The 16,798-nt window shown below is 46.2% G+C and overlaps 1 protein-coding gene across 1 annotated transcript in view; it reads right to left on the bottom strand.

The window, feature by feature from the left end:
* Nucleotides 1-2,878: 2,878 nt before the first annotated feature.
* The window catches only part of LOC119393971 (monocarboxylate transporter 13), a 91,581-nt gene continuing 77,661 nt past the window's right edge, over nucleotides 2,879-16,798 (bottom strand). The window contains exons 2-6 of the mRNA XM_037661179.2: nucleotides 11,531-11,946; nucleotides 8,072-8,215; nucleotides 6,376-7,542; nucleotides 5,146-5,271; nucleotides 2,879-4,359 (exon numbers count right to left, since the gene is read on the bottom strand). Of these exons, the coding sequence (XP_037517107.1) occupies nucleotides 4,097-4,359; nucleotides 5,146-5,271; nucleotides 6,376-7,542; nucleotides 8,072-8,215; nucleotides 11,531-11,840 (2,010 nt within the window). The 5' untranslated portion in view covers nucleotides 11,841-11,946 and the 3' untranslated portion in view covers nucleotides 2,879-4,096. The remainder of the gene's footprint in view (nucleotides 4,360-5,145; nucleotides 5,272-6,375; nucleotides 7,543-8,071; nucleotides 8,216-11,530; nucleotides 11,947-16,798) is intronic.

Here is a 16,798-nt window from a genome sequence, read left to right as displayed (position 1 = left end):
AAAAAAAAAGCATTCTTACTTTTTGGGAACATTAAGCGCAAAAATTGACATTCACGTAGATCGAGAGACACACGACCCAAAAGATGCTGTTCCCAAAAGCTATGCACCGTCTCTCTGAATGTCAAGTTTTGTTCAACTATGCAGTTTAACAAAACTATGCAGTCATCGCTGCCAGAGAAGTTCTTTTTTCCTTGAACAACATGAAATAAAAGTACCGTTTTTCAAATCATTTTCCCGCCATGAACGCCTGAAAATGCGACACGGTAGTCTCCAACTACGTGTGCGTTAAAGAAATTTAGTCCGCTTGCAATAAATTCCTGATAGATGAGCAGTTGTTCGATACATTGCGACCACGCTGTATGTATTGGAAGCTGCCCTGAGAGGTACTATTTTTACGCAAGTGATCATAAGCGTACGTTGGGCTTCTGATTATCTTTCTTTATTCTTAGTCTTTCATTCTTTCTTGCTTTCTTTTTTTTGCGTGTTTTTTCAATATTAGTATCATCATTATGGGATAGCTGGCTGTAATGCAGCCTCCCTTCCCATGTGTTTCATGTACAAATATTTTCTTTTTTTCCCTTCTCTTTTCCTGCCCTCCACTGCCTAGGGCCTTTCTGTCCTCAATCCCCTCTCTATACAGAGTAGCCTTCATATACGCCAGCAGAATTATCTGTTTTTAATTAAAGAGCTCTCTCTCTCCAAATAAAAAAGTAAATAAGATTATACATATATATATAGGGACGTTTCCCGGTTTTCAATCTTGTGCTTCGTGTCGTTTTCACAGCAGTACAATAAAAGAAAGGGCAATGCGTTGTCTTCCGTGGCTCGTTAGAACGAAGTATTTTGCAAACACTAAAGAAAACCATTCGCTATTGTTTTCAACGTCGCCTGTTTTTCATGAAAAGCAACGCAAAGGGGAGCGGGAACTCGTATCGGAAGACACAAAATCCTGTGACGGAAAGCAGAGAGGATTCCGTTCGTTTTCCAGCATTCTTTTGTCCTCCATCAATGGCTCGCACGCTGCCGAGCACCCGCTATCGCCTATATTGTCTGTTTAGCGGAATGGATTGTAGGAGATCAGTAGAACCGGACAAAAAGAATCCTTACGCATATCATGTCCCCTGTTTCCCGTACAATGATTCCGTATATACTTGAAATGTGAACCGGGACCTGCAGACAAGCAAAATGGTGACATTTTACCCCTATTCGTGTGCGATTATTTTGCATGAATTAATAAATAGCGAACCTATAGTTGTGAACGTCGCATATAGACTTTGAACTAGAAGGAATCGGAATGTATGTCGTTGAAATTATCACGCAGTGCAATTTTTGACAAAAACGTCAAAATTCTCTGAGACCCGCTTTGTGCATCTTGCTTGCTTGCTTGTTCCTTGCATTTGGCTCACACCCACACCGGGGGATTGGCCAAGAAGCCGGCGGTTACAGTCAATTGGAACATTGTCGTCATCGTCGTTATCATCCTCACCATTCTAATCGTATGCTTGATCAACGGCAGAACAAAGGCTTATCTCACTTATTTCAAATTTTATTTCATGCGTCGAAAAGATCCACACTTTACCTGCAGATATCATCATTTTTTTCAGCGTCCTCTTCGACTGAATTTCCTTTATTTTGGCACACGTTCGATAATTACCGCATCTCATATTTAATTACCTTCCCAGCTACACACAGACTCCACCTAATTTCAATTAGAACGTAATTTACTCTTGTTCGATCCCTAATAACCACTTCTGTCTTTCTGCTTTGTAACATTACGCCTGCCATCCTTGGTTCCGTATAGCTTGTTCTCAGTCCATCAGTTCATTTTGAAGTTGTTTGTGGTAGAAGTTTCCGCTCGTTATTTACCTATGCACTGCAAGAATACGTGTTGTTAGACACGTTTTCTTGCAGGAACCACTGCCGATGGGCACTCTCTATACGCAGTGGTCCCTTTTTCCCCTGAAGCTGACGCACAGTAAAACGCAAAAGCTCTAAATCCTTGACAGACATGAACACAGAATGGGTCACACATTCATAGTAAGCAGGAAAATAGCTGAAAGCTGTCTGTGTAAGTTAAGTTCAGTGCCTTCTGTTTAACAACCGCTTTTGTTCCTGTAAGGTACTTTAAAAATAGGTTAACTATCAACCTTCTTAATTCCCTTAGTTGAATATTCATTTTTGTTTGCTTAGTTGACATATGTATAGCGTCTGTATATCGCGTATATCTGGTTCCAACATACCTATTTAGAACTTAATTTTTATGTGCATTCGTTTGTTTTTTACGTTTGCATATATCGTGCTCTGATCGCAGAACGACGGTCTGGGCCAATCACTACCAAAAAGAAGATTGTCAACCTCAAGTAGTGAACTAGTGGGTTAAATATTGTGTGGGAGTATACAACTAAACTCATAACTACTCTGAATATCGAGTGACTGTCGAACACACAGTGGACGCATTAGCACAGATGCGCAAAAAAATTTATTGTTTGAACTTACTTCAGCGAGATCCATTTCAATTTGAAACGATGCCATCGTAACAAGTACAAAAAAAAGGGGGGGGGGACATGTCTTAGGTTGTAGTCATTAAAGTGATATAGCTTTCAAGCCCGTGAAGCTCTGTATTCAATCATGGCGGGTGATGGTGGATATGAGTGGATATATGAAGCCCCAAGTACGTGAAGCGACCAGGCAAAGTGTGCTAGCAATAGCTTTCGCTGCCCCTTCTTTTTATCTTGACAAAATTTCCGTGATGATTCAAATTTTCTATTCGCACTGGAGGCCGATGGCTGGGTTAAACTATGGTGCACCGCTGTCAGGTTTTTAACGAGAATTTCTCTTTCCTGAGAAATCCGTATAGGTTTTATTTGTAGCTGGGTGCTGCAAAACAATTTTTGTTTATTTTGATGAAGCTTCTTCGACCTTGCAGGCTTCCGAAAAAACTGATTTGCCACAACCACACTACCAGACTGGCAGTGTGGTATAACTCACCCGGCTGTAGTTTACAAGCTGTCATGGCACACTTGTCGCTAGAATGAAGGGAAAATGACGGGACTGATTACAATGAAGTACCGATGGCATAAGAGTATGCTCTAACATTTGTCCTTACAAGCGTGCTCGAGAAATGGCATGCGTCCGAGGACCCCTCATTCATCCATCACCATACGTACGTAGAAACTAAAGCGTCCTGGAAATGACTCGCCGTGACAGGCACTGCCTTCTCCACCGTCTACACAGTTGGCACTAGAATGAATTCGAAGGTTGTGCATCAGTCACAGTATCAGGGTAAGCAGGAAGCACGCCGTCCGGCGCTGTTGCGGCAAGCGATGTCGTTGCCATTCGGCTCCGTCTCGGCTTGTTATTGACACAATCTAACTCCGCGAACGCGCAATCCCGTAACGCTTTCGTGGCCGGTGCAGCAACAAGCTTTTATTTCTTCTTGCCACTTACGAGGCTGAACGACTGTGACTTGGAAGGAATGTACAGACCCCACGGGTACCTGCAGTCTGCTGAAGGTCTCACTCACGGGAACTGCGTAGCAATTGGAAGAAATTCAGCGCCGCACCATGACGATTGGGCACGCATTTTGCTTCTCGGACACTTTTACGTTGGTAATGGAACCTCCCGGCAGTAATCCTGGAATGGAGACTACGTCACTCAACGAACGCGCGAACATCATTGGTCGAAGCACCGCGGAGTAGAACGTCATGAAAGTGCACCCCAGCTGGACAGACAATGAGGCCTCCTCACTCGAAGCTTTTGGAGAACGCTAGCGGAATGTTCTCGTCGCCAGACACTGACTGGGGGCGTTGGACGAAGTCACCTTCCGTTTGTCCCGCAGGCGTCCGACGGAGCTCTTCCGGGAACACCCGCGAACATATGGTGGCAGCGCGCGACACAATCCGCCCAGTGGTTCCGAAGGCACAACGGCGTCCGGACGTGTCACCCACCACAGCAGTAGATTGGTCGAAGGAACGAGCGGCGCAGGGCCGACCTTACCGACCGTGTACGCGCGGAGACGAGTTTGTCTTTGGTTGTCCTTTTGTTTCCTATCGGTCTCTGTCCGAAACCGCAGCGGAACCAGGGGAGGGTCTCGATCCTAGGTGGCCGCTAGCCCGGCTTCGCAGTCTTCGCTGACGCAGACGCCCCGAGGGTTGAGTGTGACCGCTTCGCCTTCGTCGTCGTCTCCGTCGACGGTCGTCGTTATGATGGTTGGCAGTTGAGGGGCGGTGGCCTCTTTCCGCCGTTTCTCCCAGCGCGAAATCCAGGGAAGCGGAAGGCACATTAGGCCGGAGAGCGTGATGACCGCACCGGCGACGTAAAACGAGGCGTCGTACGTCCCCGTCAGGTCGTAAAAGATACCTGCGGAGAAAACGAAAAGGAGTGAGTGAGGCAGCATTGCGGATGGAAGGAAGGAAGAAAACAAGAGAGAAGGCAGGGAGGTTAACCAGGCACACGCCCGGTTTTCTACCCTACGCTGGGGAATGGGAAAGAAGAGTATAAGGTATGCGGTGTGTAACCAAAGTAATAAGGTAATAACGAAAGGAAGACACACTTCATTCACATTCCGAATGCTTCATGCAGATGTTCTAGTACACTATGAAATTCAAGACACTGCACAAAATCAGCCCTTCGTTAGCTCGTGCGGGGTGATCGGTACTGTAAGTTGAGTTTTCATTAAGTGAAGAATGCGGTTACTGTTTTTATAAACGAACAATTGGGCAAGTACGTTGCTCCTTTCTCACGGGGACCTGTGACGGTGGACGTTTTAATGTGACATTGGTTATCATCTTTTACTTTCCTTTTTTTTTGGGGGGGGGGGGGGGGGGGGCAGACGAAGCTTCCATACTGAGTAAAATAGCATGTTTCGCATTTAGTGAACGTAAACTTCGGGTGTTTTAGAAACAGAATATTGTCCGTCTTTCCTCTCTGAAGGCCAAAACCCTCCATTAGGGTTCTGTCATAAATAATGTTCGGTGCGGATTGATACCTACCCTTTATTTACCGAACAACTGTCTGTACTGCACGCGTTGCAGCCCCTGTCCATTTCCTGCCCTTGCCTTGGAACCAACTATACTCTATGCCACTATGGCACCATGGCAAGTAATGCTCAATATTTATGCCAATTTAACCTGGACAGAAACTTACCGGCGACTGGTGAACCGATGACAGAAGCCACGCCTTGGAATAGTAGTAGTAGCCCAAATGCATTCGTGAGTTTTTCGACGCCGAACATCTCGACAGCAATTATAGAACGAAGGGCGGCAAAGCAAGCTGCATGAAGAGAAACAGAAGCCGAAAACTGGAGCTTTAGTTCACAAGTCTAACGGTAAATCAAGTTTCATTTAGATGATTTGCGTCTAGAACAAGAGAACTGAATGTTCTCGATTTTACGCTTCATGCATGTGCAGAATTCGAGAAGAGAATAATTATAAGCAGCATTCTACACTTCGCTGGAAGTAATATGCACCACAATATGACATGCTGTCATTCACCAACATTATCGTTCACGTGTGCAGCAGAAAGACGTGGGACATGATAAAGCACCTTCCAAATATGTACCCACCAGCCCAACTCCTCACCCTGTTACCTAAAATTTCTATTTCGTTCTTCCTCTCATTAATGCTAGTTGACATTGGTGGTAAAGTGCTTGTAAATAAAGGAACCTGAACACATGACACTTTGTAACGAATTATCGCTAATTAACTGTTGTGAAGAGGATAAATCATATCGATACGACAGAATAAGCAGCCGTGGCCGAACAAGTGAAGCCTCAGCGTAGAGGTATACTTCTACAAGGAGACATTAGTTCAACTTTCAAATGTTAGTTTTGTTTTCATTACTGTACATTCTACCGCTACTAACCGAAAGCTAGTAGACCATATTCAAAGACCGTAGGCTTCATCAGAGCCAAGTATTATTATTATGGAAACGTTCGATATAGGATGAAGTTAGCCTTGTTCGCCCCCTGTTAAACTTAATGTGAATTTCTCTTTGGCTTCAGATTTTGACATCAGGAATTAATCTATGAATCAGCAGATGCCAAGCTAAAGTGTTAGGTCTGGTCTTTGTGATAGGGTCTGTGCGACACCTGTACAAGGGTGACACTGAACTTTTGCTTGCATGAACCTAATCTTATGAAGAAAGACTTCTTTACGGGACTTTTTTTACGGGACTGACCGCTTATCCTTACCTGAATTTTATGGCACTCTGGTGATTTCCAACGAAATGCATTCACTCCTAATGGGACACTCAGGGTGAACGTACTTCATTTTCTATATGGCACTGTCAAAGACTCTCGAAATGAGGAATTAAGTTTGGTATTGCAAGAAGCAGCGTCACCAGGACTTCTAACACTTTCAGCTTGCATAAGCTTACCTATAGAGAAACCGAAGACGGCACTGTAGACGAGGAGCATCGTGTAGGTCTCGAAGAAGGGACACAGCGCTGTGGCGACGCCACCCACGGTGAGCGCCACATTATTGATGCAGAGGGCGTTAACCTTTGGTCGATCGGATACCCAGCCGGAGAACACGCGGCCCACCGTGTTAGTGATGCCGATGGCCGACAAGATAAAAGCGGCCTTATCCGGTGAGATGCCCGACAGAATTGCCTTGTCCACGATGTACATGAAGGGAATGAAGAAGCCCGCCAAGGTCAGGAACCCGGACACGGCCAGAGTCACGAACGTCGGGCTCGTCAGGAGCGAGATGTCGAGCATCTGTGTCAGGGTATCGGTCATCTCCGGGGACAAGCATCCCAACTTCTTGTGTGGTTTCTGCTTGGGCAAGTTGGCGATGCTCTGGTGGTAAGAGCCGATGTCCCTCTGCGAGCGGTACTCCGGTATGCGCAGAAGACTGGCGCTGAATAGAATGTCCTGGCGGTAGAAGGGCCTCATTTCGGGCGCCGTCATTCGACGTTGCCTGCTGTTATTGCTCTTGGTGAAGGACAGCTTTCGGAGAACGGGAGGAGCCTGGTACGCCGGTTTGTGGTCGACGCGGAGCTGGTTGTTGTTGTGGCAGCAGTTGAACTGCTGCTCGGCCTTGACAGCTTCGGAGTAGGGCGGAGGCGGGCTGTTGTTGCTGCCGCTGGTGGAGCTGGAAGCGCTGCGTTCTTCGCTGTTGAGGATAACGTCGTGTACGATGCGGGGCGGAGGGCAGCTGTGCTTGCGGCGTGGGCCATCGTTGGTGATGAGCGTGTCGTCGATGCCGTCCTCTACCGAGTCCCACTTGGTCATGGCGTCGCGCGCCTCCTTTATGCGCAGCAGCAGTGGCTTTAGTGGCACGGGCTCCGGCCTTGGCTGTGGCTCCTCTATCGGCCGGAACAGGGCGCCCACAACGCAGCAATTAAGCGTCATGCCTGCCAGGATGAGCATGGAGCCTCTCCAGCCGAATTCGGAAACCAGCAGCTGACAACAGGGCGCCATTAGGAAGCCTCCGATCCCGGAACCGCAGACGGCAATGCCCGTGGCGAAGGCTCTTTTCTTCTCGAAGTAGAAGCTGATGTTTACGGCAGCAGGCAGGAAAATGAAGCCGAAGCCAATGCCTGAAATATCATATATGTATGGCATTATTCTAGCTCAGCAGTGGCAATGAGACTAATATAGGCGCATGAATGGAATCAGAATGAGAGTAACGGTGCAGTTTGTGCAGTAAGTGGCTGTGGGCATCCTGAAGCAGAGCACAAGGACGCGGTTTCATCCTGGCCATGTTGAGTACATGTACATGGGGACAGAATGCACAAATGCTCAAATATCAAGTTTTGAATAATTAGCCCCTCAATGCCGAAATTAAGCCAATGTCATCGACGGCTACGTTCTCTTTTATCATAATCGGTGAAGGTAAGGAGAGAGAAATTCGCCAACCTAAAAAAGTCGACTTCAGAAACTGCTTTCTAATTCATCTATTCTAAAAACATTTGAAGCCCCGTTCGCACTCGAAGCTATCAACGGGGCTTTCACGCGAGTAGTCTTCGTACTGTGCACTGCAAGGCGTTCAGTTATCACGGAAAGTTCGTATATATATTGCTCAAGCATGCCGTTGCAAGATTGCAACTAAGTGATCGGTCAACTTACCGCTAAAGAGACCGATGGTGATGTATAGTTGCAAGATGCTTTGCGCGAAGACTGCCCCGCAGAAGCCAGCGGCCGCAAGTAAGCTTCCTCCGATGGTCACGGGGCGACAGCCGAAGGCATTTGCCAAGCCCGCAGCCACGGGACCTGTGGCATGTTCGTAGGGGAGGTGACACGAACAAATCAGTAAATGATGCAAAGGCATTGTTTTCTCTGCGTAATCTCTGCAAACGAGTACTTCGCATATAGAAAATGACATCCAAAGGGAGGAGACGTCAAATATTGTCATCGAACGCGGTTGTGTCCACGAGGACGAACACTTAACTTAATAAAATGCTTTGCTGGACGTCTTGTTTCAGAGTCTCGAATAGATTCGAACGCATATAGACGGGGCACAAGAAGACAACAAGACTGAACGAACGCTCTTTATTAAGTTATCTTTCTTCTACAGTGGGCCCTATTTTTTTATGTTCTATCACTCGTCAACGAAGCTGAGACCTAATCTAAACACATGCTCTAAGGACACAGAATTTTTGACGTATATATATATATATATATATATATGTATGTATGTATGTATGTATGTATGTATGTATGTATGTATGTATGTATGTATGTATGTATGTATGTATGTATGTATGTATGTATGTATGTATCTATGTATGTATGTATTGCCCCCCTTACTCAATGCCCCCCATGGGGCCTGTAAGGTACTTTGAAACAAATAAATAAATAAATTTACAATTGAGTGAGCTGTCCAGCCAGCAGAAGAGAAGTGCTCCGGATACATTAAATACTTCTCGTTCTTCGGGGTGGTGTGATAGCAAACGCTGATATATAAAACACGTTAACTTAATGGCAACACTGAAAAAAATAGAGCACCGTAAAGCATGGCTTGCATTATTTCTTATGCTGGCCTGTTTTGCTAATGATGTCTTATTCGGCCATATGTTGCTTCAGATCGGAAGGGTTCCTTTTTTTGTGTCTGAATACGTTTCTGTGTGCTTATAAGCATGCTGTGCAAAGTGGAAACACTGAGGCTTTGTCTTGGCATAGGCCTGCCCAGAAAATGCTCTCCTACATGTGGCCCTCTTTGCTTTTGTCTATGATTACTATCTAGTCACTTGTACACATATTAAGCACAACTACTCTTACCGGTGTCATTTGGACGTAGTTTTCTCTAAGAATAAACGAAAATGAAAACAATATCAGGAGAAACAATGTGAGCAAGGGAGTGCCTTTGCCGTGGTGCCACCGCTTCGAATTGCGGGCTCAAGCGCCAGGAAATCATAGCTGGACGCGCTTACATAAATGCTCGATTCAATGTCACTCACGCGGCAGCTTGTGAAACCATTCACCATCACACTGTTACGCCTTATCAACGCGACATATACCCTACATCGCCAAGGCCAGTTTCGCTCATCACCATGTTGCATTCCGTACCAGGCACGTGTTGCCATAATTGTCGGCTCACATTTCATTTTTCTTATTCCTGTTTTTATTTTTATCGCCAACACACCACGCAACGATGGCAAACGCATTTGCACGTCGCAGATAAGCGCGGTGTCGGGTGTAACTATCTGGAATGTCTTATCAGGCACTCGCTTCTTCAAGACGGAGGAATGCGGGATAACCAGATTGCCAACTGCTGGAAGACGTTTCGCGTGTACATTATGCCCCTTGGCCCACGTGCTCCAGATGCTCGGAAACCCCGAATAGGAATCGTCCTTGCACACAAGTGGGCTCCCCAATCTCAAGGAGTCGGCGAGATTATCACGCACTGCTGGCAGCTCCACGTCACGCATGAGCTGATTCCTCCTGGAAGGAATTGCGTGTTGAAGCTGTCGAGAGACGAGGAGCCACGCCTCGTTATCGGTGTCACGCGTTGGCCGACAAGCGGTTGCTGGCCCGTGTCCGCGTGCCCCGTTGGACAAGAACTGTTTACGGAACAGTAGCCGAAATGATCCTAAGGATCAGAGACGTAGCCAGCAATTATTTTCAAGGGAGCGGCGATGGGGGGTTGAACACCCAAAACCACCCTTATGGCAATGCCGCTGCTAGGGATAGAGGCAGTATTAAAATTTATTTACATTTGAACCATACCATTCACCTGTGACGCCAGAAAGCACTCTAACTTTATGGTTACTGGTTCTTGCAGCGTTCGCAAATTTCACGTTTACTTGAGCGTAATGGCGAGCAACCACGTCCACGAATATGGTATAACGTGTTACATTTACATGTTCGCTACTGACCAGCAGATCTATATCCGCATTATGTATTATAAATGGTCAGTGGTCATGCTTGTTGTAATGGTTAATTAGAATACAGACATGCTGCGCTTATGTGCAAGTTATTGTAGCAATAAACGTAGTGCGTTGAGAAACTTCTCTAATTAGCGAACAACAGTACAGTGATTGAAAGCTTAGTGAGTTGGCTTGAATTCATGCGATACCTACAGATGCAAAAGGAACGACAAGTATGCGTCCTCCTTCTGGTGCGCGTATCTTCTACAAGTACGTAACCTTTCCAGTCATGAGTATAATATGGGTCATCTAGCGAGTGTGGATCTGTCACAAGGTGTTCTTGTTTTCAGCGTCGTATACGAACGTGGAGCCTTACATCTTCACTAATTTGCGAAATGTTTACGAATCTTTTGCCATCAAGGTAACTACATGGATTGTGGTGAACACAACTTTGCCGAGTATGAGAGCTGCGTGGAAGCTATCCTTTACGGGTTTGCGTAGTTGAGAGGTGCTTGTTTGAATGTGTTTGAAAGGTGCTTGTCTGAATGTAAATTCAGTGCATTGGTACTGAAAAGATCTGTTTGTTGCACCACGCTGCAGTCTTGATCACCGTCACTCGGTGCATCATCCCTGCCAACAGTGACATTACATATGGCTCATATATTTCCAACGCAGGACAAATGCCTGTTTCTAAAGATCTTCGTATTCTCCAGGCCAGTCGAACGTTACCTACAGTATAATTAGAAAAGTTTTTAGCTGCATCACTTAATTTGATTCTGCGCCAATTTCGAAACCGTGTCTTGATACCGATTATAGTGCACCAATAGACCACAAGTTGGTTAATATACACATTAAGTGTCTTGCCCCGTTTCACTCCTGTTTATTAACATTGACTAGGGCAGCCTGCCACGCAATGATCCATTAATTTAGTATAAGTTAAAATTGAAAACATATGTCACTGTCCTCAAGGACGAATCAAACTAATGAATGAGAACCAATGGAGAAATGTTCACTACTGTTCGATTGCACGCAAGACCTAGTCTCCGAATGCGATGAAATGATGCGGCCAGCAGGCGAAACAACCAGCAAAGGAAACAATTCTTAATTCGTTGGCCCTCAAGCAAGTGTCACACCAGAAAAAAAACAAAAAAAACAAAGACACCATGTCCTGACAAAACCCGAATATTGATCACTCTGAAGGGAAGATTACGGGACGTACCAGCAAGCAGGTAGCAACCAGTCTGTATGGAGGCCACCCAGGCCGTGGACCCCTTGGACTCGTTGAAGGTAGAGGCGAATTCGCGCAGGAAGATGCCGAACGAGAAGATGATGCCATCGACGATGACGAAGCAGATGAAGGAGGCGAACACGATGACCCATCCGTAGCCGCCATCAGGGGGACTGGGCAGTTCAACGGTACAATCCTGGTCGTCGGGTAAAGAGGCGGTGCCTTCGTCGTCCTCTTCCTCACCCTCTGTCGGCGAGGGCTCCTCCTTGCGTAGGGACTCGTTGGACTTCTCGCTGCTCATGGTCGATCGCTGGTGGGGAGGTCTCTTGTCACTTATTTACCACCTTCTCGTCACAGCACAACCCGAAGTGGACTTGTTCAACTCCCCAGTGTTCCGGCCTTCGACACTGCGGCAGAGAAAGGAAAACGATACATTTTATAATGTGACGCGTAGGCAATGAAAACTGGATGCGCTGCCAACAATAAAGAAAAAAGGAAATGGGCAAGAGCAATCGGAGAATGATTATCGAAGTGAAGCGATAGCTCCCTGCTAGATTTCCTGAGACATGCTGTTGGGAACAGTTACTTCTTGGTTAACTCTAGTGGTGCAATGCTATGTGGCGTGTAAGTGATGTGGCGTTGACCTGCGTGAAAAACTGGCTTGCGCTACAAACCATACTTTAAAACCCAAGCGAGAGTGGACGCATATCCTTCTCCGGCAACAGGGCTTGCTTACCATGTAATCATCTCTCTCCGGGATCTTGGTCGAGCGTTCTTAGCTGCCTTCCAAGCCAAACCGGTGAAAGTTGGACTAAATGTGGCCTATAAACACCAGGATAATGGATTCGTCCACCAGCAAATGAATGCGTGCCGTAGTGGGTCATGTGTAAATGCCTGCTTTGAGAGGGACTAACGGGTGCAGTAACGGCGTTGGATCATCTGCTGTGGTATAATCGTCAACGCAAAGTGTAGAAATGTTTCCACAGAAAGTTGCGTTTTAAAATGATGGAGGTGAAACAATGTTCCTAGAAGAGGTCTTCTGCAATTCAATAATCGAACCTGTCTTTGTAACAGGCAGTCTATGCAATTTCTGGTGTCTTGGTTTTGTGCTCTCTGTGTACTGACGTCAAAGAGTCGGGCACTTACCTACATTACGACCCAGGTGATACTTGGCAACAAATGAAAATTTATCATTTGCATCAGCTCAAGGCTCGATGAACACTTATCGTAAACTGCGACGTTGGAATATCATTTCCGAGGGGCCACTGGGAGAATTTTCTGTCGCTGAATTCTGGGAGTTAACTTAGAGTACACTAGATGACCCGTGTTGTCAACAGAGACTGAGGATACCTACTGCTACAGCCTCAAAAACTTGCTAGTATAGTTTAAATGCCAAGTGCTTGGTTACAAGTTTTGATAGGCGTTTTTTGATGTTCACGGGTCCACTCAGGGGTTTTCTGTCCTGTACTTTTGCGTATTGGAGCATGACACTTTTCACAAGATCTTAATTTTTTCTTTATACTCTTAAGTGTCTCAACGTATGCTTCCTCAAGGTGCTTTCGATCGAACACTCTTTGTCCGATGGCGGACGTCATACTGCTTTATCGTTCTCGCTTATCGTGCGAGCCTCCAAGTCACCGCGCACACTCTTCAATGACCGAACTTGCTGGGTACAAACGTTTTTAAAGTACGCGAGGCAGGATAAGGATTATCTGTTTTGATAAGCGGGAAAAGCAGCGAGCGAGATGCGAACGGCATAAGAAAAACAAGAACGCTTAGCTGCCGGTGAAGCAGGGAAGCCTTTGATGTGCCGCGCTCTCTCGAAATCGGTACGCTTTGATGTTTAGAGCGTTGGGCAGTTTTCCCGGCTTAATTATGCACGAAGCTTCGAGCGACTAGTTATTCTGATCTGAACGAGCCAGGCGAGTTAAGTTGTTATTCAGAAGGACGGCAGCTTTCTCTCACATGCTCTGATGCCTCTTTTTAGTCTACACGAAGGCGCAAAGGCCTGCCAGTGGCGGGAAAAAGATTCAGCGCATTCAACTCTTACGGTGCGGATTTGTCAAATAATGCCTCTGATGACAACATATCTGTGCCTAAAAGGCATTATTCGCGCATTTTCTTTCCTTCTTTTTTTGCACAAATGTTAGTTTTTCAAACCCCATCCGTGCTGTGACTTGCCGATTTTCTTCCTCCCTCTTTTATTTTTTTGCAAAATAACGGCAAACACACCTGGCGTAAGGTTCAGATCCATTGCGCAGGGAGTTTAATGAGTGTAAAATTGTATGGCTATAAAACGGAAGCGCCTATATGATGACAAAATAGCATCATTGTCGCGTTGAATGCGATGTTTGCCAGACGAAACCATTTGATCATAGTTCACATGATGCCGGGCGCAGAAATATTAGCGTCCACTAGTCCATACTCGAACGTACATTCGACGTTGCGGCAGTAACGGACAACTGAAATCGATAAGTATCGTAATGAATAACACTTATGTATAGCGTCGACAATCGCACTGCGAAAGCACAACCCTTACAGCAGCGTCTTTTTCGCAAACAATTGCTACTTCACTGCTCTGGCTCCCCCTCTTTTTTGTTTTTGGTACTGTATTCACACCGCTGCGTGGCAAAAACTACTGAGAACACGTTCTCAAAGCAGAGCCTACCACTATCAATATAAGTTACTAGCGATATCTTTAACTACTTCTGGGTGGCTTACCAACCTCTCGGTGATACCCTAGTCAAACGCATTGAAAACTTTAGCACGGCACAACAAAAACGAAAGCAAAGCGAAAATCGGCGAACTCCCGCAATCCGAGAAATTCCTGGTGACATAGCGGGCACTTCATCCGCATCTAGCGGTACTGACAATAGAGCGCTTGTCTAGGCCACACCATAAGCCGGTTCCAACGACAACAGCACTTCCAAAGCACAGAAGAAAAGCGTTTCGCGTTCACATCGTTGCGAACATGAGCGCAGTAGTCTTCAAAGAAATCACATCGCCGACCAGGCAAAGGATTCGCTCACCGGGGTCCTCGCCGCTGCAGCCGCAGCCGATAAGGAGCCTTCCAACTGACGCGAAGCCCGCGGCCTGAAAGACCCCGGAGGACTCGAGGCGGGACACATCTTCGCCGCCGGTGTGGCTGCTTATCGGTGACGGCTGCCGAGTGGCAGATAGGGCGCGCGCGCATGCCTCTACGAGGCCGACCGATTTCTCGACGACCACCACGAGAGAGCCTGCTTTTGAGAAGACACTTCCCTGGCTTCCCTTCCAGTACGTTTGTGCCATGTGATCGATACATGCACTGCCGTCCGCATACTTCCATGCAATGTACAATGCTGCGTCCGTGGTACATCAGGACAGTGGAGTGTATCTTGCAAGGAAAAAATGGATACGCGCAAACTGTAGACAAGGACGCAGAGTGTACCTTGAATAGCACCTGGGCCTCTCCCACTTCACAAACGCAGCCCTTTCTTAACAACCCACAGCTTCTCTGGCGAGCTAGAAGCGTCTTATTAGACGCGATGCTACAGAGGTGATAGATGCGTACACTGCGTCTATGTTTCCATGTCACTTTGAGTGGAAGGCCTGCGGTGGTGGCCGTACATCCATGGAGTCCATGAAAAGGCCTTGTTGTGTAGAGCAGAAACTGAAACTCTTCAACTTATTCAACACAACCCTTTCTCAACCACCCGTATCCTACAGAATCCGGTGAGCTGGAAATGTAGCTTTTAGCCTCAAGTGATCGGTACATGCTCTGCGTCCCTGCGCTTTTATGTAGCTTGCGAGGCAATGTCTGTGGTGGACATCTATAGACAACAAACATTCCATCATGTGTAGAGCTGAAGCTACAGCTCTTCTACTCCAACACAACCCTTTCTCAAACAGTTGTATCCTTATAATTTGCAGCGAGATGGAGGTGGCTTTCATGAAATATTTGTAATTTGTCTAAAAGAAGAGGATAACTGCTATGAACTGTGTCTATATGTTCTGGAGAGTACCCACCAATACTGCATGTTACAAGGCACGCGATGTACTCAAAACTCCAATAATCTTTGTCTCCTTTATTGATATATTCAATTCGCTGCATCATTCCCGTGTACCTTATTCAAAAAGAAGTGTCTGTTTCTGACTTAGAAATCTTAGGGAAAGGCTACGAGGCAGAGGCGGAGATTAGCAAGCGTTTACGAAAGCGCTGATGTTCTGCACAGGAGCTCGGTGTATAAGTACTCTGGCGGGTTACGATCGGTCAGTAGCTGATATAAATGCGCTGAACTCTTAGGTAGGGCAAGAGAAGCACTCTTGAAAAGCGCTTGCAGAATCAAGTTACGGCCTGTTCGAGGGTATCTTTCAAAGGAGGCGGTTGGGAACATCATTGTATTGCGGCGATAAGGACGTAAACGGAATATTCATGGGGTTCGCCTTTTATATTGCGAGAATTTTCATTCACACCAATGCTGTAACATTGACGACATGAAATAATAAAAAACCTTCCGGCAGATCCAACGCATCTTGGGAGTCGATTTCATGTGAATCAGCCAGTGAGAAGCTGCTTATGCCACACTTCTTGGATTTGAGCAAAGTCTTACGAGGTGGACCGACGTGTTTCTGTAATTTGAGTAGTGTGCATATTTTGGGCTTATGAGGCAGGTTGTCTACACTGGCCTATTCCTTCGGGGACGAGCAACGCTAGACCGTGACTAGCTTGTTGAGTCATAGGAGTACATATGTAATCTTTATTACGTTATTATATAAAAGGGATTGCCAGCACCGCAACCACAATTGACGTCAGACAAGCACAACCACCAAAACTGATGTTAGACAACCATTGATGTAATACGTTTATGCAGGATCTGTACAACGTGGTTGATGGCTATAAGGGTCGTTACAGCTCGTTTTTCAGCGTTTGCCTGCTACAACAAAATCGCCATAAACGGCATGTCTTTCTTTTATGTAACCCAAGCAAAGTGTCTTATAAACGTTTTCAACGTCTATATGTGCTTTTCTTGGGTTGATATAAACTGTGAATCACCTGTGGCGCATACACGCATACCATGGGCCGTGGTATGCCGGTATATGTCACGCGTGACTGTGGGAAAGGGTTTCGTGACGTGTGCAGCAGGCATGTTGCGTTATCCATGTCATGACCAGTGAATCGTGTTCGTCATGCACTCATGTCCTGCTACGCCAATGCTAAGGCAGGAATCAGGGAAAGATGGAAGCTTGCGATGAAAAATTCGTAAACAGGGTGTGTGT

The sequence above is a fragment of the Rhipicephalus sanguineus genome, chromosome 5 (genome assembly GCF_013339695.2).
Source record: "Rhipicephalus sanguineus isolate Rsan-2018 chromosome 5, BIME_Rsan_1.4, whole genome shotgun sequence".
Taxonomy (NCBI): Eukaryota; Metazoa; Arthropoda; class Arachnida; order Ixodida; family Ixodidae; genus Rhipicephalus; species Rhipicephalus sanguineus.
The sequence above is the reverse complement of the archived record's forward strand: the minus strand, read 5'-3'. Positions and strand labels throughout refer to the sequence as shown.